The sequence below is a fragment of the Marmota flaviventris genome, chromosome 11, assembly GCF_047511675.1.
Source record: "Marmota flaviventris isolate mMarFla1 chromosome 11, mMarFla1.hap1, whole genome shotgun sequence".
In the NCBI taxonomy this organism is placed as follows: Eukaryota; Metazoa; Chordata; class Mammalia; order Rodentia; family Sciuridae; genus Marmota; species Marmota flaviventris.
The window spans coordinates 21,774,813-21,800,160 of record NC_092508.1 but is presented as its reverse complement, the minus strand read 5'-3'; the positions used below and the strand labels follow the sequence as shown (position 1 = coordinate 21,800,160).

At 35.9% G+C, this 25,348-nt stretch overlaps 1 protein-coding gene across 1 annotated transcript in view; it reads right to left on the bottom strand.

Moving 5' to 3' along the window:
- Nucleotides 1–22,083: 22,083 nt before the first annotated feature.
- Bard1 (BRCA1 associated RING domain 1) overlaps nucleotides 22,084–25,348 on the bottom strand; it is a 69,001-nt gene continuing 65,736 nt past the window's right edge. Inside the window, exon 11 of the mRNA XM_027941904.2 lies at nucleotides 22,084–24,785. Coding sequence (XP_027797705.1) covers nucleotides 24,453–24,785 — 333 coding nt within the window. The 3' untranslated portion in view covers nucleotides 22,084–24,452. The remainder of the gene's footprint in view (nucleotides 24,786–25,348) is intronic.

The window sequence follows — 25,348 nt, the reverse complement described above, 5'->3', positions numbered from 1 at the left end:
TTCCAGGCACCAATTAGTAGCAAGACAGGTGTCATGTAGTAAGAAAGAGCTACTTAAATCAGAAATCTTCCTTATAGGGAGCCACCTCAGAAAACACTATAAGTTCGAATTCAAACAAAAGAGATCTTTATTTAACTGGCCAGGGACTGTCTCCCACCGGTGGACACTGATGCTTTGTGGGAGAACACCAATTTCCTGGTCTGTGTCTTGGAAATTTAAGGACGAAAAAACCACAACTCAAGGGCTTTTCTCAGCATCATGCAAGCAAGCAAGGTACAGAAGCTTGAGTTTCAGCTGAATGGGGGTGATAATCTATTTTAAAGTCATGTAGACCCATAAATGTACTCAAACCCAGGATGGAGCTCACCACGACTACCACTATATACTGAATTGGGTACATTCTGTGGGGTACAAAGTACAGAAAAACAGTTTTTTAAAAGAAGACAGCTTTCGTTTCTGTTTCTCAGAAATGGGTCATGCAGTTCCCTCTTCACAGGAGCAGAAACAGAAAAACTAAGATGGAGTCTAGAACAGCTAAGTCAGAGTCCCTACGGCCATGCTTTTTGTTCATATAGCCACAGTGACTCCATTCCCGCAATCCCGGTACTAGTAACTTATTTGATGCTTGCAGTTATCTCATTTACTCATCATTTTACTACTGATACCTATAAGCCCTATGTCTACATGATCAAGCTAATCCAATTGTTCACAACTATATTGATTTAACCTTGTCTATATCTATATTAACCTATCAGCCTACATTTATCTATAACTATACTGGCATATGATTTAACACCTTTCACTATTCCATATCTTTTTCCCGTGGCTTAAATCCTGTGTCTTACAGTTACATGATCTTATTACTATTACTTAGGCTTATTCCTGATGAACTTATCTATGAACTTACGTCTTACTGTTGCTTATCTATGTTATCTTAACTTATTCTAATAATCTATAACCTATGTCTATGACTTATTGATTATATTGATCAATTCACACTACAACAGTCTTCAGTCTATTTTGGTCACTTATTAGTGTAAATCTTTATCACTTATCACATCTGGAGGCTGGACCCCTGAGATCAAGGTGCTGATAAAGTTGGTTTCTTTTGAGGTTTTTCTCCCCAGCTTGCAGAAGTTCACCTTCTATGACTTCACTTGGTCTTCCCTGTCTGTGCCTATGTCCTATTCTTTTCTTGTAAGGATGTCAGTCATATTGAATTCAGACCCACCCTAATGACCTCATTTTAACGTTATTACCTCTTTAAAGCTGCTTTCTCCAAACAGTCACATTCTGAAGTACTACGGGTTGGGATTTCTATACGTGAATTGTTGGTGGGGGAAACACAATTCAGTGCATAACAACTTAGAAAGGATTTCCAGGTTAAATGGCAACAGAGATGGACATTTAATTCCATTTCATACAGATCTATACTCAAGAGATCTAAAGAAAGAAAGGGGTATGGGAGTAGGAAGGATAGTAGAATGAATGGGACATTATTATCCTATGTGCATATATGACTACATGACTGGTGTGATTCTACATCATGTATAACCAGAAGAATGAGAAGTTATTCTCCATTTATGTATGATGTGTCAAAGTGCATTCTATTGTCATGGAACAAATTGTTTAAAAAGAAGGAAAAATATAACTGTCAGAAATTAGGAAACCTTTGGCAAATATAGTGAAAGAAGATTCTAGATGCTTCTTGGTAAGAATATGCTTCTTACCAGTTAGCAAGCATCTTAGCAAATAGAAACCATCCTGGAAAATCTCATTATCAAGGTAATTTAAAGGAATCAGAGCAGAATTCACAGCTGATTTTTGGGGGAGAGAGAAGACTTGGGAGAGATCCACTTGGGATAAACTTAAAAAAAATTGGTGCCTTATGATTATACGTAGCAGTGGAATTTGTAGTTGTATTCTTGTACATTCACACTGGAATAATTTTTTCATTGCAAAACAGTCATAGGTCAGCTGTCCAAGATGGAATTCAGTTATGCATTTGCTTGTCTCCCCTTTTTATTGGCCCCTTTTCAAATGACAGTTAATGATTGAAGGGTTATGACACTAACTGAAGGCTTCAGCCCATGAGCCCTTTCAATATATTCGTAGAAAAGAAAAAAGCACATGAAATAGAATTAACAAATGAGACAAAATTGTGACATTTGTAGTTCATGAATTGAAAGATCTAATATTGTTAAGATGACAATACCCACCAAATTAATCCACAGATTCATAGCAGTCACTACCAAAATGCTAGTTTTCCATTTTTCTCTTTTTTATCCCCTCCTTCCTTTATTTTGTTTTTCTTTTTGCAGAAATGAGCAAATTCATATAGAAATGTGAGATGTAGAATAGCTGAAACAATATTGAAAAGGGAGAACAAAATTGGAATATTCACAACTTACAATTTCAAATCTTACTATAAACCTATAGTAATTGATACAGTGTGGTGCTGGCCAAAATAAAGGAAAAACTAGTCATATAGATTAAGAAATAAAATTGAAAGTCCATGGATAAATCTTTATTTTTACTTTTTTGGTCAATTTATTTTGATAAGAGATATCAAGACCAGTCACTGGGGAAAGAATAATGTTTTCAACAAAGAGTTCTGAGGCAACTAGATAACTACAAGCAAAAGAAGGAAGCAGGATCCATACCTCAAACCATATGCAAAAATCAACTCAAAATGAATCACAGACCTAAAAAGATAAATAACACAATCGAAAATGGGGCAGGCAAAGGGTAGACAGTTCTGTAATAAAGGTAAATAAATGACCAATAAGCACATGAAAAGATGTTAGATATTATTAATAATCAGGGAAACACAAATACAATCAATGAAATACCACTTCATACCTACTATAATGTCTAAAGGCCTGACAGAATCAAAGTGTGAAATATGATATGCCAAGAACTATGTAATGTTTTGATCAACCAACAATTAAAAAAAACAAGTATTATGAAGTATATAGAGAAATTAGAACCTTCATGTGTTGCTGTTGGCAGTGTAAAATGGTGTAACCACTTTGGGAAACAGTCTGACCATTCCTAAAATTATCAGCTCATAGCATTAACATATGACCCAGCAATTCTACTCCTAGTTGTATACCCAAGAGAAATTAAAACCTATATCTACACAAAAACATCACATAAATGTTTGTAGCAATATTATTTATAAGAGCCAAAGAGTGGAAACAACTCAAATATTTATCTTCTTCTTTTAAAAATTTTTTAATTCTAATTTGTTATGTATGACAGCAGGATGCATTACAATTCATATTACACATATAGAGAACAATTTTTCATGTCTCTGATTGTACACAAAGTAGAGTCACACCATTAGTGTCTTCATACCTGTACTTGGAGTAATGATGTCCATCTCATTCCACCGTCTTTCCTACTCCCATTTCCCCCCCTTCCCCTCCCTCCACTTTTCTCTATCTAGAGTTCATCTAATCCTCTTATGTGCCCCCCAACCCCATTATGAATCAGCATCCTTATATCAGAGAAAACATTCGGCATTTGGTTTTTTGGGATTGGTTAACATCACTTTGCATTATATTCTCCAACTCCATCCATCTATCTGTAAATGCCATGATTTTATTATCTTTTAATGCTGCACACTATTCCATTGTATATGTATACCATATTATTGTTATCCATTCATCTACTGAAGGGCATCTAGGTTGGTTCCATGGTTTAGCGATTGTGAATTGTGCTGCTAGAAGAGTGAAACAGGTGGCATCAGTATACCTGACCTCAAACTATACTACAGAGCAATAGTAACAAAAACAGCATGTTTTTGGCACCAAAATCGACTGGTAGACCAATGGTACAGAATAGAGGACACAGAGACAAATCCACAAAACTACAGTTATCTTATATTAGACAATGGCACCAAGAACGTACATTGGAGAAAAGATAGCCTCTTCAACAAATGGTGCTGGGAAAAACTTGAAATCCATATGCAACAAAATGAACTTAATCCCCTATCTCTCACCATGCATAAAACTCAACTCAAAGTGGATCAAGGACCTAGGTATTAAACCAGAGACACTGACTAATGGAAGAAAAAGTAGGCCCAAATCTCCATCATGTTGAATTAGGCCCCAACTTCCTTAATAAAACTCCTATAGAGCAAGAATTAAAATGAAGAATCAATAAATGGGATGGATTCAACTAAAAAGCTTCTTTGCATCAAAAGAAACAACCAGTGAGGTGAAAAGAGAGCCTACATCTTGGGAGCAAATATTTTACCACTCCCACATCAGATAGAGCACTAATCTCTAGGATATATAAAGAACTCAAAAAGTTCTAAACACCAAAAACAAAAACAAATAACCGAATCAATAAATGGGCCAAGGAATTGAACAGACACTTCTCAGAAGAAGATCAATCAATCAACAAATATATGAAAAAATGTTCAACATCTCTAGCAATTAGGGAAATGCAAATCAAAACTACTCTAAGATTTCTTCTCACTCCAGTCAGAATGGCAGCTATTAAGAATACAAACAACAATAAGTGTTGGTGAGGATGTGGGGAAAAAGGCACACTTATACATTGCTGGTGGGACTACAAATTGGAGCAGCCAATATGGAAAGCAGTATGGAGATTCCTTGGAAAACTGGGAATGGAACCACCATTTGACCCAGTTATTCTACTCCTCAGTCTATACCCAAAGGACTTAAAAACATCATACTTCAGGGACATAGCCAAATCAAATATTTATCTTCTAATGAATTGGAAAATATCGTATATCCATACAGTGGAACTACTCAACCATAAAAAGGAGCAAAGTGCTGATAAATACTACAATATAGATAAAATTTGAAAGCATTATGCTAGTCAGAAAGATCACATGTTATATGATATATGTGATATGAAATAACCAGAACAGGCAAATCTATAGAGACAGAATGGATATTGGTGTTTGGCAAAGGAAGGAGTAGATCTAAATGGGGAATGATTACTAATGGGTAAGAATATTTTCTCTAGAGAGATGAAAATGTTTTGAAATTAAATGACGGTGATGGATGCATAGTTCTGTGGATATACTAAAGCTCAGTGATTTGTATACTTTAAAAGAATGAATTTTATGGTTACACACATTATATCTTAGTAAGTCTTCTATTTAAAAAGAATGAGTACTATGAGTGTAAATCACAATTCTAAGTTCAGAGCAGTATTAAAAATATTACTATATATAAAAAATGTTGCATAATTTTCTTTGTACAAATAATGGATGTTATTACTCGTCATACTGATATGACAATAAAAATACTTTCTGGAGATGTAGCCCAGGAGTACAGAGCTTGCCTAGCATGTACACTATCCAGGGTTCATCTCCAACAACACATACACACATGGAGGCGCACGCATACACACACACACACACACACACACACACACATTCTACTTGATGTGAATTAGACTTAAGTCATTTCCTGCTTCGGACCCTTAGTAGTGCTATGATCATCAAGGCAACAAACACAAGGATCAGCTTTCTTTGGTGTAGTGTTTAGCCAATTATGACTTGGCAAGCAAGAACCAAAAACTAATCTGAAATCAGTTTGGAAAAAAAAGATTCCTTCATTTTCCTTCCATGTAAATGAGTACATATGCACATGATAGTGGTGTTATGGTTTTTTTAGTTTGTTTGTTTGTTCCCTTAAGGGCACTAAATCACTTAGTGCCAGGCCAAAAAGACCAAAAAAAAAAAAAAAAAAAAAAAAAAAAAAGTGTGTGTGTGTGTGTGTGTGTGTCAAACAACAAGAACAAAACCTGAGAACCATGTTTAACATATCATTTATAGAGAAGATAGTCATCAACACTGACTGGATTTTATTTAGTTTAAGTCCAGGATGGAGGACTTGCTTATCAGGTGGATCAATTTGGATTAGGCTTGGTTCCTTATAACAAAAATGTCCAAAGTTAAAGTAGTTTATGCAAAACAGAAGCTTACCTCTCTCACATAAAAGAACCTCAGTGTTGGCAGTTTGGCCTGGCACAGATGCACCACTATGGCATCAGGTAACAAGATTCTTTTCATCTTCCCACTGGGTGACATCTGGACAGGATCCTTGTCTGGCAGTCCCTTCCCCTTTAAACAGTGACATGAGAGAAGACAAAAGGGGCTTATCAACACTTCCTATGACTGAGCATTGTCACTCTGTCACATAACTAACTCCATGGACACTTGGAAATGCAGTCTTAAGCTAAAAATGTATAAATCTACACTAAGAAAGGAGGAGAAAACAAATAATAAGAGACACCTAGGAATCTGTGCCATGAGGAGTATGTGTAACAATATGAACATTTCTGTCAGTCCACCAAGTCTAACTACATGGTGAGCACAAACAATTTGTATTTATAAACTGCACTTAGAAATTTTTATGAGCTCCCATGAGTTAAAAGTTTGAAGTTTTTCTTCTATTTTTATGAACTTATGTTAATTATTCTGCAGCCTTTTTACATACATATGTAATATATATATATATATATACATATATATACATATGTGTATATGTGTGTGTGTGTGTATATATATATATATATATATATATATATATATAAAACACATTATTCCAAAGCCATGTGAAAGATCAAAAAGTCATAATGTTCTATGTATACAAGGAACTCTGCTTTGAATCTTTATGCTCTGAGGTATGATAGTTAGTCCAAATATCTAAATGATAGGGTGTGAATCAATTTATAGGAGGTCATGACAACTTCTCACCAAACATAAAAGCTTTTATCCTGTAGCAGGTTGACACTGTTGTCAATTCTTTGGCCCCTCCTTCCATTGATCTTGACTTTGTTTCCTCTCTCAGGAACTTGTCTGACCCTGTGACATGCTTCAATCAACAGAAGGCAGCATAAGCCATGCTGTGTAGCTGCTGAGTCCTAAAGAAATAAACATTTTCTTCCTTCACTGCTCAAAATGCCTCCTTTTGGAAGCCAGGGGCCATATCTTATCTCTCTAAGCCAAGTTGAGAGACCACGTGGTGAAGAATCAATGTACCAGGGGGTTCATGCAGCTAATACAACTGCTGGTCACACGAGTGGGATGAACTTGCACAGTCAGATCTACAAATGTCAACAGCCTCAGTGACACCATATGGAGCACAACCCTCCAGCTGAGCCTGTCAAGCCAGGTTCGTGAAATACAATATATTTTTAAGACATTACTTCATTATACAATAATATATAACTGACACACAGACCACCACCACATTAAATCAGTGATAAAATACAATTTGGTTGTTTTTTTCCTGACTTTAACTAAAGTATTTGCTGTCTTTTTAAAATAATAATTCTTAAACTTGTTAATTCATAAGGAAATGCCAATTTCTCCTCCTGAATCAAGACTATCCCATCTCATTTTCAAATTCATACTGCCTTAACTAGCAGTGGACCTAGTCATTATGTAAATATTTATTGAGGAAATGATGCTTTTCAAGAGATATACATTTATAATGTCAAACGTAAGTGAATGTATACAGAATGAAGACTTTTTGATAAGCAGTAAGAATTTCAATAAAAGACTTATTCTTCTGGAAATTATCTTGAGCATTTTAAGGAGAGTGACATTTACAGATAGAATGTTTTCCTCCAATAATAAAAGAAAAAAAAGGAAGGAAGAAAAAGAAAATCACTTTTGGCAATCTCTTATTTTGTTAGTCATATTGAATTGACCTTTGATTTCTGACTACTTTTCAAAACATATTTCCTGTACTGTTATGTAGCATTTTGCAAGTGTATCGTTCAGAGCCAAATTTGAATTTTACATATCTTTACTACATTGTAAAGAACAAACCTTCAGACTATAGACATTATTTAGATTCCTCTCATGTGATTACTTCATGAATTTAATAGTCTGTGCCATTTATAGCCCCCCTTTCTAATTTGTAAAAGTGATAGGGAATCTATGCATGACTAAAAATCTACTAATCTTGATAGCAATTTATGATTCCCCTATACCACTGAAGTAATGTAACTATGAAGAATAGCTCAAGAAAATATTCTCTATCTTCTGTGAGACTAAAAACATTATGAGGCTTAGGAATAAAAAGAAATTTCATCTAAGAATATCTTTTTTATTTAAGAATGTAAACCATCTCTCTCAGGAAATTACTTACTACTATGAAATCATCTATAAGAAGGATAATAAACACTTTGAACTATAATCTGAACTACATAATAACTATGCCTTTGTGTACAACAAAAACATTCCATGATTTTAATACAGTGTAAGGCATTCCCTAAAGATACTATTGATTTTATTTACCTTCAATTATCTGGTGTCTTTGAAGCATTTCAAATATAGGTAGGTTGTAAATATTATAATAATAATTTCAATTATTGCAAATCTATGCTTGACTTTGGGAGCTGCTGGAAATGCTATCTACCTCCAAGATATCAGACCTCAGACCTATATGACATCAAAAACTCTTCCCATTTCTCGCAACAGCCATTTACTTTGTCTGCCTTGACTGTGTACAGCTATCAGCTACATTTTTTTAGCTTAGTTGGAATAAGCCCTGAACTTACAAAGGGTAGGAGAGTGTAAAAAGCCTCCTAAGCCATAATTTCATATATCTATGGAAGCCTAGCAATTTATACATGCATTATCTTACTTGATGTCAAACAACCTCATGGGATGCCTAGAGATTGTTATTTGTGAAATATAAGTCAAGAAAATGAGATGCTGAAAGGCCTGGCCAAGCCAACAGTAAATAGTCTAATGGGGATTCCATATAATTTTCAACAACTGGTCTACCTTGCTTGCAGATCAACCAGTCTGCTTTAGAACACACAATACACTTTGAATTGAGGGATTGATAGCAGAGTCCACAACTGCTGTCTTCATAAGGAAAGTGTAAATTTATTTTATGTTGTATTAGAAATTACAGAATATTGTAAAGGACAGGGATATAAAGTGTGGTTATTGTCGAAAAGAGCCTTTGCAAAAACAGCATCTCAGAAGATCATATATTTCTTTCCTGTGTGTCTTCTGATTCATGTCTGCTTAGTTTACTCAGAAAAATAAATATTTTACTACCACCTCCCCTGCAGAACCAATATTGCTACAGAAGAGCAAAATGCCTGCTATTCTGCCTCATGAATCAAAAGTATTGCTGACTAAACTCTGATTTCAGAGTCACCATCATCGGAAAGATGCACAAGGCAAAGGAACTTTTCCTTGTTGAAAACAAAACAATGTTTTAAGTGTCATGCTCTAAATATATAAGATAAACATAAATACTGGATAAAATGTTAAATTTGAACCCTGTTTCAGAAATGCTGGGATTTATTCTGATAGAGACAGAAATACTTGACATCTCAAGTCGTGGATATAAGAATGTGCTCTGATATAAGAGTGGCAGTCACAGATCTCATTATCAGGAGAAAGAGATTTAATTTAATAAAATCCTTGACTTTTATGTGGCAGAAATATGTAGCAAAGCTCCAAGAAATTGAGAAACATTGTGTTGGCCCAATCATGCCTAGCAGTGATTTAAAATTAGGTAAAGCAGAATTCTTCAAGGCATGGAGAGTACATCTACATAAATATCACGGGCCTAAGGATGATTGCATCGGCCCTTATCTTTATAATGGCAAAAACCCAGCAGCCGAAGCCGGCAGACTCAATCACTGCCACAGTGAAACAGCTCAACTCTTCACTGCAGGACACAAGTACTCCTCCAAGGGCAATGACAACTCAAATCTACACACTTAAGACTTGGTTCTGGGCTTCTAGAAAAACCCAAAGACTGCCCAGCATTTGAATACTTCGCCAAATTATCTAATGTTCCTTTTGCACCAGATGGAATACATTACTTTTCTGCATTTTTTGGTAAGTAGTCTAACTTAATAGACAAGGTAGATCTCTGGAATGGCCTATCATTTAAAAAGGCAAAAATAAATACCAGAAGAGAGAAAAATGTGTATTCTTTCTCTTTCTCTCTCACTCTCAGTGGTAGTGTGAGCTTAGCATGCAAGAGGCAGGAGGCCCTGGGTTCAATTCAGAGCACCAAAAAAAAAAAAAAAAAAAAAAAAAAGAGAGAGAAGAAGAATACAGGCAAGTATATTTTCTTAATGTCAGGTATATTGAAATCATACTACCTTCATGTTTTAAAGAAGATGAGAAGAGTCATAGTTATCTTTTTCATCCAGTCCATTTCCCAGCATTATAAGATATTTACTATAAGCAGTGAACTTGAACAGTATCCTTCATAGGTTATATTTTCTTTCTATTTCTATTTTATCCATCTTCCATTGGAATGCATATAGTTTCTTTTATTGAATCCATTATTTGGGTTTTAAAAATCTCATTTACCTATTATGTGTAACCATAGCTATTAAATATTGCCAACTGGATTAAGTGAAACTCAATATCATTAAAATGGCCTTGCTCTGTAAAGTTGCCATTTCCCTGTTTTATCTTAACCTTAGAAATGTGCTTAGATTAACTCAATCTGCATTTGTCGTCAGGAGAGGCTAACTTCATAATCACAATTACACCTAAATGCAATGTAAATGTGATCTGATCATGTGCTCAGGGTGAGACTAACCAATGAAGCCTGGGCATTGAAAGTCTATTTTCCAGCATAGATTAACTAGGCTAGCAACTTCCATGGGGTGAATGACAACTGATTCACTAGATCATCTTAGGGCATAGGACACCTTCAAAGAAAGGATAACTCCAGAAAAGGATATACTGATGATAAATGGGCTCCTTATGACCCCTATACTCCAAGCCAACTATATGAGATCCATCATCATATTCTAGCTCTTGTCTTTTATAGTAAAGACAAGGCTATGGCCATTTTCTATTAAGTGAGTGTTCCGTAGTTTTGCTTTGCTTTTCCCATGGGAATAGGGAAGGCTGAGAGAAGATTCCACATTATTGCCTGAACTTACAAGGTTCTTGTAACCTCACTTACAAGGTTGTCCAACGATAAATAAGGTGACAGGTAGTGAATCGTTGTGGAGTTTAAGCCCAGAACAGAGGCTTTGTTATTACTCTGTCTAACCAATTAAAGCAATTTCTTAAGACCTGAATGTAGCCTTTTTTTTCCTTCTTAAATATTTGTATGTCATTCTTTTGAAAGGACTGTGATCTTTTTTTTTTTTTCTATATTAATTACAGTTAACATACGTAGCTGAAGCATCTTCTCATTATCTTTCCAACTTACTCCCTCTGGCCTCTACTAGCTGCTGCTACTGGGGCTGGTGGTAAACCTGTTCTCCTCCAGCTTTGTGTTTGTTTTTTTCTGCTGCTCTTCTGGAATATAATATACACGTACAATCATCATGTGCATACACATCCAGACATGCACACCCACACTCTCTAGCACATTTCTTCCTTGCTAACAGCTCCATTTTTTTTTTAATTTTTTATTGTTGGTTGTTCAAAACATTACATAGTTCTTGACATATCATATTTCACACTTTGATTCAAGTGGGTTATGAACTAGAGTCAACACTTTGCAGATGGAATGACCATGTGACTTTCTGGCCAATAGACATAGGAAGCAGCTTTGAGGTGTGACTGCAGAGTCGGTGGGCTCTTTAGCCCTCTCCTCCTTAAGTCTAAAATACAGAAGTGACAGAATTTTAGTGGGACTCTTGTAACAGTGTTTAGTGTTACCCTGTAACAATAATGAAAAGTAAAGAAGCAGAGCCACTGGACCAGCCTTGGACCACTTGTCATTGGACTTCAGGTTACATAATAAAAAAATAATTCCCTGTCTGGTTTGGCCACTATCTTTTAGATCCATGTGACTGATCTACTCCTTAAACAGATACCATGTTATTTATTGATCTCTTTATGCCACACACTTTATAGGTTCCATTTAATCTTTAGGGCCCTTCAAGGCATCATTTTCCCCTCGCACAGAAATGAAGTTGCTTGCCATGATCTTTCAAGTTAATATTTCTAACCTAAATTTTGCCCATCATTAACCTCTATGCCTGTTTTACTGCCTTTCAGACTCTTGAGACCTTGTGCCAGTGAGCTCAGGGGCCTATTCTGTGCATCAAAGACTCTTTGATAACCACATCTAGGTTCAGAAATGTGTGGATAATGAAGGTGGTAGTTCATAGTTTGGGCTATTGAGTCATCTCTTGGCACGACCCTGTGTGACTTTTGTCAAGTACTTGAGTCTGTTTTCTCATCTTTAAAATAGGACAAAAGAAGGAAGTGAAAGTTGTGAGAATTACTATCATATATAACAATGAAAACAGTATTGGTGTTAGTCAGCTTTATGTCACTGATAGGAATAACTTAAAGAAGGAAAGATTTATTCTGGCTTTTGGTTTTAGAAGATTCAGTCCATAGCTGACTAGTTCCATTGCTTTGGGCCTGAAGTAAAGCAAAAATCAAGGCAGACAGGTGTAGTGGAGGAAAGTTGCTCACTTCATGGCAGCCAGGAATAAGAGAAAGAGGTCAAAAACAAGAAATACCCTTCCTGGAAATGTCCCCAGTGACCCTCTTCCTCCAACCATATCTCAGTACCTACAGTTTCCACCACCTCCCAGTAATGCCATCAGATTATGAACCCCTCAACAGATTAATCCATTGATAAAGTCAGAGCCCTCGTGATTCAATCACTTCCTCAAAATCACATCTCAGAACATTGCCACCTTGAAGACCAAGATTTCAATACATAAGCCTTTAGGGGACTTTCCAGACCCAAACCATAACAATATCTGATCCCAGCAGGCACCCTGTGGGGAAAACATCCACTGCTATAATTACTCCACAGTCCTTGCTTTAAGAAGCTTATACCAACTTGATCACAGAGCCAAGGGCCACTGATTCTCACCTAAAAATAAAAATTTTGGTAAAACTTTTGAGAGCAGTTCTGAGTGAATGTTGAAGTCAAATTCTAGGGAGAAGTGAGGGAGAGAAGAAAGGAATCTAATAATTTAAAAGGCAAGTGAAAAAAAGAAGTAGTAATGTTCCATTCATGGAAGTAGGTTAACTTCTGAAGGCAATTCCAAGAATCTTGTGGAACCCTTTTTTCCTCTGGGATGAAAAAGCTGAAAATAGTTGAGAGAATATAAGCTCAGAATTGACTGCCACTGAACAGTCAACAAGGGTTTAAAAAAAAAAAAAAAAGAAAGAGGAGAGCAAGGGAGTGGTGGTATTAGTGTGAATGGAAGCCTAGCAGAAGCAGAAAACAACAGTAAGCCCAGGACAATGCAATCAGCCTCCTATTCAATATGTAAGGACAGGCATGAAGGCAAAACCCTTTCTATTAGGGAAGACCCCATTTAAAATACCTAGTGACTGAATTAGCAAGAAGAAAACACCCCAGTACAAGATGGAGAACAAAAGAAAATCCAATAATCAAAGGAGATAAAAGTTGGTGCTCCAATTGTGTAGCCTTTTAGCTTACATGTGAGATAACATTTTAAACAAGATGAGAACTGAAGCAGTATGCTATTTTTAGTGATCTTGATGTTCACCTACAAATGGCAATGATTTATAAAGGAATAAAATTTTGGAAAAGTTTCAAAACAAGAGAAGGAAATGGCTCAGGATCAAGAGTTTAATTCATTTTTTCCTGACACAAAGCACAGCCTGACAATTTTGGTCAGAATGATCCCATCAAGGACATTTGCATCCTTGAATTCCTCCTTTATGCTCTATGGATTCCTTTCTTTCAAAAATCATAATATAATATTTATAGTATTCCCCATAGATTACCACCTAAATATATTTCTTTTTGGGGGGTGTGGGGTATTGGGAATTGAACTCAGGGGCACTCAACCACTGAACCACATCCTCAGCCCTATTTTGCATGTTAGTTAGAGACAGGGTCTGACTTAGTTACTTAGCACTTTGCTTTTGCTGAGGCTGGCGCTTTGAACTCATGATTTTGTGCCTCTGCCTCCTAAACCATTGAGATTACAGGCCTGCACCACAGTGACTGGCTTAAATATGATATTTCTACAGATTATTTAAGACCTAAAATAGGCTAATTGGTTTATTGCTCATAACTCCCACAATGTGCACATATAATGAAATTTGAATGGCTATATATATATATATATATTTTTTACAGATGAAAACCACGAAACCACAAGTTTATCTTGCGGTAAAGAGAAATGGCTTGTTTGCCAATTCTTGAGAAATTAAAGACTAGCAGTTATACATACTTCAATTTTTTTTTTGTTCCTCCTTCTTCTTTTTCCCCTCTAGTGGGTTAGTTAGCTTTCTACTTGATAATCCATTTTCCAAAATGTCCAGCTGGTCATCTACCCTGATTGACTTATCTTTTTGTGTCATCATTAACTGAAAATTTTCTCCTTTTATGCTTTTAAAAAAAACCCTTCATCTCTTACACCTAAATGACTTACATTTGCATTTGATCAGATTTTCTGTGAGTGCCTCCTTAACTTTTGAGTTATAATTACAAAATTTATAAATCTCAACCGAGTAATATTAGCTCAAGGAAGGTACCACATCAGAAAAAAGGCATGCTACTAAAAAGATTACTATAAACATATTGATATTTTGTATGAAGAATACGACTGATATAATCACTGACCTTTTCTTTTCTTTTTTAAGAGAGAGAGAGAGAGAGAATTTTTTAATATTTATTTTTTAGTTTTCAGTGGACACAATATCTTTATTTTATTTTTATGTGGTACTGAGGATCGAACCCAGCGCCCTGCGCATGCCAGGCGAGCGCGCTACAGCTTGAGCCACATCCCCAGCCCTATAATCACTGACCTTTACTAGGCAGGGGATATTTCAGTCATTTACAACCATCATTCAAAGGCCCAAATGTTTGCTAAGATTTGTTAGCAAATTGTCCCAAGCCCCATATACCTAACTTGCCTTATTTAGTCAAATGTTATTTTAAATAAGTCTATGCCAATTATTTCCAAACGGCAGAAGTAACCATTAAAGACCTAAAAAAGGTAAAAATTTCTGATTTTCAAAAGAATGAGTATGAACATTAAAGACACTGTTCCTCTACTGCCACTTTTTCTGTCTGAAAACTGTACTATAATAAAATAATAAGCAACATAATGTAATCCTCGACATCCAGTGGATAAAAATAAATGATGGCAGTAAAGTCAAACCCAAGTGCCAGCATTGGGTGGGGGAACACAGATAGGAAGAGGTGATTCATCCTATAAAACCCTACTGTGAGAAAAAGTAATTGCCCCTCAGAATTATGTAAAGTCAAACAGATGTGATGACAGAATGAAAACCTTTTTCACATAAATATTTACTGATTATATTCTTTCTCATGAGCTACTAGAAAATAAACTCCAACAAAATACAGATGTAAAGTAGAAAACAAGAAATCCAATAGAGAAGAGAAGGAATTGATTCCCAGGGTCTGGGAAAGGGGAGTCCCAGGAGGAAAGTAGGCAACAGATCTCACAGGCAGCCAGTCCACATGGGAGAGAAAATGGAGGGCTTCAGAATGGATATGTCCAAGGAAAAACTGAAAACAATCTATTATTTTAAAAGATTTGTTTTGCTAAAAATAATGAGACTTTTTATAGAGATGTCAGAATTAATAAAGGAAGATTTAGATATACATTCAAACATTGAAATGCAGATTTAAAAATTCAAGAAAAACAAAGGTTTACAAGAAATAAATGCAATTATCACAAACCTGAAAGAACAATATATATTTCCATATATACCCATAGTAATAATGATGAAAACTCTGAAAAGAGATTTGAATTACTTATCATTAAGACGGGAAGACAGAGAAGGAATTTTAGAGTGCCCAAACCATCCACCACAATAAGGAATCAATAGACATCTAAAACGAATGAAACAAGAAAATGTAATACAGACATACTCACTATGTAGAGGGTTGTTGAGAGCCACAGACAAGATGGCACCTGGCACTTTGCCAAGAGGAGTGGTTTGAGAAGTAATGCCAGCGAGCCATTAAGATGATAGAGATTCCTTAATGACTGACTGCTGTGTGTAGATTATGTCAATTAAGTTAAGCTGTGTGTAATCATTAAGATGATGAGGATTCCTTATTGGTTGACTGCTGTATCTAGTTTATGTTAATTAAGATAAGCTGTGTGTAATTAGTCAAGTATATATACCTCTGCTGTCCTGCAATAAAGCGGCTCCCGCTCCTGCTCTATCAACCTTCACAAGTTCCTTGTCACTCGCCCCCCGCTTATTTCGCCCAGCCAGACGGTGGCAGAGGGTAAATACCAAAACAGACTATTAAAATTGTACAAAGTGGTTGTTTCTGGGCTCAGGTTATGAGAGGTATAAGAGATACATTTTTTAATATATTTATTTTATTATTAGGTGGTGCTGAGAATCGGACCCAGTGCCTCACGCATGCTAGGCGAGCGCGCTACCACTTCAACCACATCCCCAGCCCCAGAGACACATTTTTAAGTTTAAATCTGTAAGCATTATTGGACTTTCAAAACATGTACACAAATTACTTTATTACATAATAATTTTTAAATGCCAACAATCCATTTTAAAGCTATTCTGACATTAAAAAAACCCTTCCCTTCTAACAACTATATCTGAATTCATAGAAAATTGGTACGAATATTAAAAAGATGCATTTTTTAAAAGTAGATGAAATAAACCTGGATAGATTTAACTACTGTTTAAATTATCATCAAATTAAATTTGCTAACTTAGCAAATTAAACATGAATAGCAAAAAAAAAAAAAAAAAAAACCCTCATTTTAAATTTATGGTTTCAGCAAGCTGCAGTTCCCATTTCTGACTTGAATTCCTAATTGGAGGAAAAAAATCTCTAATAAAATATTGATAAAATGTCATTCTTTTCTGCAAAAACAAGTATCATTCAAGAGAAAAAAATGTTTAGCCCATATTATGGTGAATATTAATTTACCTATTTTTAAATTAAATCTTAGGTACCTTTCCTAAAATACCTGATTATGTCCAGAACAATCACCTGTTGGTTCTTTTAGCAAGTGCATCAGGTACAGCAAGGTAGACTGCTAAGGGTGTCCTGACCCACCAGTGTGCAGGTCTCTTACAAGGCATTCCTCCTGGCTGGTTAACTGGGACGTGCTTTACCCCAAATAGCACCTATTGGAGTGTAGTTAATCCATTGAGGACTGTGGCCATGTCTTATGTAAGTCTGATGATACCCAATAGGAGGTTCTTGATAAATATTCAATGAATCAATGTACAAATTACTCAGTGCATCATTATCAGACTCTTATTCAAGTTCCTTTTATAAATGTAAAACCAGGTCTGTCTTTTTTTAAAGGATAAAATGCATATGTAAAATGACACATGAATCTCTACATGGCACTTTAAATAAGAGGACACTTACTGAAAAAGTCAACTGCTTGCTCTTTATGCTGTCACCTATCTGCAAAGGAAAGGTCAACAGAAAAAAAAATTATCTCCATAGACTTCATTTACTTTTCAGAATTTATGAACTCTTTTAATATAAATTAAACATCAAACATGATAATCATTACTTCCACAGCCAGAAAAATAATCTGAATTTACCACAAGGTGTCAAAATTTCAGCACTCACATAAAAGGGGAAATGATTATTAAAATAAGAACAGTAATGACGTTAAGGCATATTATCACATTGTACAGCAAATTCCATATATCTTCACTTTAGATATGTCTTGGGGAATTAGATGCGTTGAATACATAATATGTGGTTATATTTAGCCGAATACACACACATTTTGCATTGCAACCAATGCTAGAATCTGAAATGTAATTTCTAAATGGTGCAACCATTTCACAGGTAATTCCAACAATAAATGGAAGTGTCTTGCAATTATGGTTAAGAACAGGCATTAAGCTCACCAGGAGAAGTTTTCAAACCATATCCTTCTCTGCATCCTCTTAGCTTTTGAGAGTTTTGTGTGTTATGGTTTAAATATGTGGTGTCCCCCAAAAGCTCCTGTGTAAGACAATGCAAGAAAGATTAGAGGTGAAATGATTTTGTCCCAAATAAGTGCATTCATTCCCTGATTATGATTAACTGTAGGCAGGTAGGATGGGGCTGGAGGAGGTAGGTCATTGGGGACACGCCTTTGGGGTACATATTTTGTTAGCTGAGCTTAGTCTCTGCTTCTTGGTGCTGTATCTTTCTTCCCCCACGCTCTTCCACCATGATGTTCTGCCTCACCTCTGTCCCCAAAGAATGGGGTTGGTCATATATGGACTGAGACAGCTGAAACTGTGATCCACAAATTAAACTTTCCCTCCTCTGATTGTTCTTGTCAGGTCTTTTAGTAATATAAGTAGAAAAGCTGACTAAAACAGTTCACTGTGCCTTCTACCCACAACTAGGGAGCATGGCCTCCCATGTGAGACATGCTGCTGAGTCACAGTAATTGAATGGAGTGTATTCTGTACTTCCTGTGAGTTGCAGAGGAAAGCAACACACACAAAAACCTAAAAATTGAGTTTTCAAACATGGCTTAGTTTAGTGATGGTAAATAAATTCTAGCTGATAAATCATCAGTTTTTTAAAAAGTTTTTTTTAAAGTTCTAGTTTTTTTCTCATAATCAAAGTACAGTGTTTTTAATGTTTATTGAAATTGAGATGAATTTACAGAAAATATGGAATACTATCTCCACTTCTTACTGTCCCAGGCCTAAGTTCATGCAAGTGGACATTGGATCACAGACTCACTTGATTGCAAATGCTTTTAAAGACCCAATATGGGGCTGGAGATATAGCTTTCCTTGCATGCATGAGGCCCTGGGTTCAAGTCATAGCACCACCAACAAAACAAAACCCAATATCCTCTTGGAGGTCGTGTGGCAAAGGGAAGAGAAACCTGTATTTAACACAGGCCCTGGCATTAGTGAGCAGCCCAACCTTGGGCAAGTCACTGAGGGTTTTTAGGCCTAGATTCTCATCTTAACACAAAAGCCCCTCAGGGGCAGATTGATTTGCAGGTCACTACCAAAGAAGATGATTTCTTTTCTTCTTTCTGATTAGTTTCTAATCCATAAGGGCTCTGGTGTTCTGAAGCTTCCAGGTAGTCTCATCAACTCATGAAGATCATGGCAATCAATTAAGGCTCATTTTCTAATTTTTATATTTTAAACATAATTATAGGTCTTAAAATGTGTAGCACGTACACTGCATTCTGCACAAATGACAGATGCTGACTTTGGTTAACATTTAAAACTTATTATATAGATGTTCTATACAGATTTACTATAAAGGAAATAATCCAAATATTCAATAGCAAGGACTTGGTTAAATAAATTAAGATACATTCTTTTGATAACATACTATTCAATTATTTGAAAATTATGTTTAATTACATGATAAAATACAGAAAATAAAAATGTAGCCGGACATGGTGGAACATACCTGTCATCTTAGTGGCTTGGGAGGCTGAAGCAGGAGGATCATGAGTTCAAGGCCAGCCTCAGCAAAAGCAAGGTACTAAGTAACTCAGTGAGACCCTGACTCAAAATACAAAACAGGGTCGGGCAGTGGCTCAGTGGTCAAGTGCCTCTGAGTTCAATTCCCAGTACTACCCCCCACCCCCCAAAATAAAGTTTTAATCTCTTAGTTATAAAAGCTATATGATTAGTCCTCCATATTCATGAATTCTGTACCCACAGATTCAATCATGGATGTAAAATACACAGAATAAAAGAATCCATCTGTACTGAACATGCAGACTTTTTCCCATCATTATGCCTAAACAAGACGGTGTGACAACCATTGCCATTGTACTGGGTATTGTATTAATCTAGAGATGGGTACAGTATATGGGAGAGTATGCACAAGTTAAATGCAAATACTATGCTCTTCTTTTTTCCAGTATTGGAGATAACTAAGTGCTTGTTGCCAGCCTTTTTGAGACAGGACCTACTAATTTGCTGAGACTGGCCTCAAACTTGCAATCCTCTTGCCTCAGCCTCTAGTCACCAGGATTATAGGTACATGCCACCACATCTGTTCTTTTGTTTTTGGAAACAGGGCCTTGCCCAGGTTGGTCTCAAATTCATGAGCTCAAGTGACTCTCCACCTGACTATGCCATTTTCTGTAAGATACTTGGACATCTATACATTTTTGTTTTCAAGGGGATCTTAAAACAAATCCCCAAAGATACTGAGAGCTGACTGTATAAATACTTTTTTAAAAAAAGACAAGAATGTTAATTGTTGTTATTACTGAGTTGTGGGTTAACACAATATTTAATTAAATAAATAAATGGAATGGAGAGAGTAAGGAGTGGTTGGGACTGTGGCATGGAGTATCTGTGCCCTGTCAATGGTGTTCAGTGTTTTTTAATACTATGAAGGCCACACAAAACTATTAGTTTATGATCCCTGGACATGGGTTTGGCCACATTATTTTAGGCAGTAGGCAAATGGGGAGTGGTTTTTGATAAATTAGTATTGAGTGAAAATGCAAGTCTCACAAATTATAAACCAAAAGTAGGAAAATAAATAAATAAATCAGCCTGCTTTATTTACTTTTAGAGTGAAGTATAAAGTCAAGTCACCCCAAGGGCATCCATCATAATAAGGGCTCAAGCTGAGGTGGCAGAATGGGTTTGTGACTATGCTGACAAAAGTTATTACAGGGCTTCCTAAGGTACATTACTCAAGTACGGAGGCCTAAGCCATCTTGGTGTCCACAGTAAATATGTTCAGGGCATAAAAGCTAAACAGAATTTGAGCTGAATGGGCAGAGGAGGCTACAGAAGGCTACAATAGCACAGATGGATGAAAAGACATCAGAGACAGAAGCCAACCAGACATCATGAGCTGCTTCTAGCGACATTTATAAACTGTCCTAGTCTCAGAGGTCCTGAAGGGTGATCCTGCAAGTGCCTTGGATGTGCTCAGCATACAGGACAGTATATCTTCCACTTTATAACTTTAGACCCAAGTTAGATAAACTAGAAAAGAGATGATAAACACAGGTCTGACAGACTTAAAAGCCTGTGTAGGAAACCCCCACCTCAGAAGCTGGACGTTAGTAGTTAATCATTGAAGCCAAGTCAAAGTCAGAATAACCCAGGGCTTTTTTTCCCACCTTACCAGCATCATCATTTAGAAATTCTCAGGTACCAAAAAGTACACCTCATACCTTAGGAAGTAAATAATGGCCAATTCCTAATTCACAAGGGAGCACGCAGCTTAATTAGCCAAACATACTAGACAGACTTAGCTCTCAACTGAGCAACTGCTCTATCTTCACTCAAAAGGTAGTCTGATGCACATATCTTTGAAAGAGGTTGATAGACAGGCTCAGACATTAAGTTTATAATTTGTATTTTAGCCTAACTTCAAAAAACTAGTGGCTCTTAGTTATTAAATGAGCATTATTTCTTGTCATTTTAGTTTCTTCTGGTTAGGAAACAGAATAGACATTTGTGACTATAATGAGTTTCATGATCCTTTAAAACATAAATTATCTCTTTTTCTACCCCGACCCACCTGCCTACTCCTGAGTCTTATTCCCACAGGAAATAACATAATCTTCATCTATGCAGAGGTCACGTAACTATTTAATTCACAAAACAGGGTCAGAAGAAGTTGAGACAGATGAAATAAATGGCAAGATGTGTCTATAAAAATTCAAGTATCTAGCTCAGGTCCATCACTACACCCTCATATTATTTTTGTCATAACTCTAATATGCTTCCTATCTGGTTTCCATTATTTTAGCAAGTCAGAAGAAAAGAATTACCAATTAGATATGATAAAGCATTTGTAGAGACAGATGAATAATTACAAAGCTGCGGTGGTCAGGGGAAGAGGAAAAGCGACACAAGTAGGCAGAATGCACGTGCAGGAAGCCTTGGCAGACAAGGTGAGAGGTCAAATGACTCCAATGGAACCAGGAAGAAACGGCTGTGTGACTGGTGCTCTTGAAGATTCCAAACCATCAGTTACACTCTACTCAGAATAATTTATTTAACATAATGAAGGATCTAATATACTTCACTTAAAAAGTAAAATTACTTAAAAAGTATTAACGTTCAAGAAGCTGAAAGATTTCCTCACAAGTCACGTTGAGTCTCAGTCTTCAATAGTGCAGAATAAATCACTTTACAGAAGACATACACACATGGAAACACAAATAACTTTAATGATTTTTGGTAAATAAAAAGGAAGCTTACATATGATTGAAAAATGAAAATAATTACAAGTATATCTACACAATAACTCCAGGTTTCAAGAGCTTAACATAAACCAACTGCTGTCAAGATAAATATTTAAAGAAACCAAAAATATTACTTATTAGAGGAGGAGAAAGAAAGCAGAGAGGGAGAATAAACCTAGAAAATGAATGAAGGAATGTGAGCAGGAAACTCCAAAGTGTTTTCACAAAAAAGGAATTCAGATGCGAGGAACAGATACAAACCTGTCTGGGAATGTGACCTAGGATCATAAGCAACAGAAAGTGACTTAAAATAAGTTATAAATCAAAAATGACAACCGAATCCCAGAGTTATAAATTATTTAGGCCAGACATTATCCAACTCCTCAGATTCATTTGGTGCAATGATGTTCATCATTCTCCATCAGAATGAAATGTGGAACAAACACATTAATGGCCGTAGAGAGAGAGAGCTTCAGAGCTAATTCACCCTGTAATGTCAGGGTCAGAAAAATATTATTTTTGTTCACCTAACACATGTGTTGACATGAAAAAAGTAATATGTCAAAAAAGGAACTGACGTAAAATGTATCTTCAAATTATCAGCAGAATCTCCAAGTTTCAAATAAGTGAGTCTCAAATGTTGATTAGCCTCATAGATTCTCAGTATTTAAAAATTAGGAATATTCTATTCCAATGTTATCAAACTGTTCTCTTTGGCTTGTGAGAGACCAAAGTGGCAGTCTCATAGCATCTCCTTCTCCAAGCCTGTAATATTTTAAGTACATTCAATTTCTAAGAAAGTTTTCATAAAGAATCCTGTTTCTTCTCCTTTTTCTTTTGAGACAGGGTCTCACTAAATTACCCAGGCTAGGCTGGCACTTGAGATCCTACTGCCTCAGCATCCTGAATAGCTGGGATTATAGGTGTATGTCCCCATAACAGGCAAAAATTCTGCTTCTTAAAAAATGTTTTAAAATTATGTATTCTATTCCTGTTGATGTACAATGAGAATATTCAGACTACATAAAGCAAGCTCCCCAGGTTGGCCCTAACCCTGACCACTATGCAAAATAGACTGTTTTGGTATCGGGAGCCAATACCTTCTCATGCTTACCTATACATTTAATGCTATGCCCTTTCGTATTACTTGGGGGAAAAAAATCCATTCTAAATCAAATAATCTCCAACTTTTACCCTACATGCCAACCTAAAATTTTTATTTAGACTGGGCTGGGGGTGTATCTCAGTGTTAAAGCACTTGCCTAGCATGCTCAAGGCCCTGGGTTCAATTCTCAGCCCCGCAGAACAAAAATAAAAACAACAACAAAACACAAAAAATTATTTTAGCAATACCTAGCAAGGTCTACCAAGAAAAAAAAAAAAACCTACTTCTAATTTAAGGTAATGACATCTGACTGACAATTTTGTGGATTGGTGGCACCTTCTAAGGAATGCTGACACTAAAATATGTCAGAGAAAATACTCTATATACACATAGACAATAGATACAGATAACAGATAAACAGTTACAAAGTGATACTTAACAATATGTACAACAGGTTTAACATTGATTTTCACTACCAAAAAAACAATGCTGCCATGGTTCAAAGCATGATTTCCTGATGAATATATAAGATTTAAAAAGGGATAAAAATTAGGAAACAGATATTCAAGAAAATTATAAGAAACTAAATACACACAATATAAAATGAAGACAATTGCAGATAGGAGGATTTAACACCTATGATGGCATATTTAGACCAGGTACTCTCTTTTAAATGCAGAAAAAAATCATTTGACAATATTCTGCTTAATAAAGGATGGAAAGTAATTTTTGCTGATGTCAGGTGTGGACTTTTTACATCAAAGAATATTAAAAAATTGAGAGTATGATGATATCATTTACAGATTTAACCAACAGTTATCATAGCCTCTCATTAATCTTTGATAGCTGATAGAGTACAGCACATGATGAATCAAAAACAGGCATCTTAAAAAGAAAAAAAAAAGTTTTTTTCAATGGTAGGGAATCAAATCCAGGGCCTTGTGCACAGTAGGCAAATGCTCTACTACTGAGCTATAATCCTAGGTACAGAAAGAAAAATTCTTTAAAAGTGGTCCCAGCATCTAAATGCTAAACACAGAGTGTGAATTCCTAATCTGGCACCTTTTTTTTTTTTTTAAACTAAAAAAAAAATAGTAGTAGTAGTAGTAGTAATAATAACAATGTGAATGACTCTACCTATTTGTAAAAATGTGAGTGATCAAAGATTGTGCTAGGTTCACACAACTGTGCAACTTCAATTTGAAATGTTCATCTGGTATGATATTCAGCTGTCAAGAGGAAGCAACTCAAAGGACATCACACAGTCTATAAACCAGCTTGAAGGAGCCATCCAAACTTTGCCCTGACGAACCTTTTCTGGGCGATAATTAGATAAATCCTCATAGATGATATACTGTGTGCAGAAGCGCTGATCAGAATCGGGCTTGGCATGGTACGCAACTGTATTGATGGTTTGAGTCACATCACTGTCTGGCTTAGGTTTTCTACTGAGGATCTGGCCCCCTGCTGCAGTGACAAGCTTAATAAGGTTGTCCTTTGGGTGATGTTTGAAGGTTCCCCCAAAATAGAAGTAACATCCATCAAATAGCTTTGGCAACTGAAATAACAAGGAAAATTTTGTTAAAAGCTGATTGAAATATTTAAAAACACTGCACAGGAATGAAGGATAAAAATAATAGTCAAGAGCAGCTAAGATACTACTTAATGAGGTGCTGGTACAAGCTGTATTTCAACTGAACTAATTGGATCAAGAAAAATACTTATGCAAATAACGGTTTCCTATTTATAACTTTTTCTCTAACCAATCAGTCACTACCATCTCAATTCCTTTTCACTCTCCTAAAAACTTAAGTGTGTTTTGTATTTTTTTAAACAATGTTCATCAAACCTCTTTTATCAGCATGCTTATGCATACGAGGTGGGACTTTAGGCCTAGAATATCTGAGATATGCTTCAGGGACACTGGACTAAACTATAAAGACCATTCAATTCTGCCCACTCATATCAGATCCCTGCATAATTCCAACTTCAGGTCCTTAGGACAGCCATAGTGGTAGTATGACCTAAGGGTTCCAGAGATTATGAAATGATGGCTAGGAACCCAATTAGTTACAAGACATACTTCTTTGTGCTTTACAGAAAAATAAAGTTTCACAATTC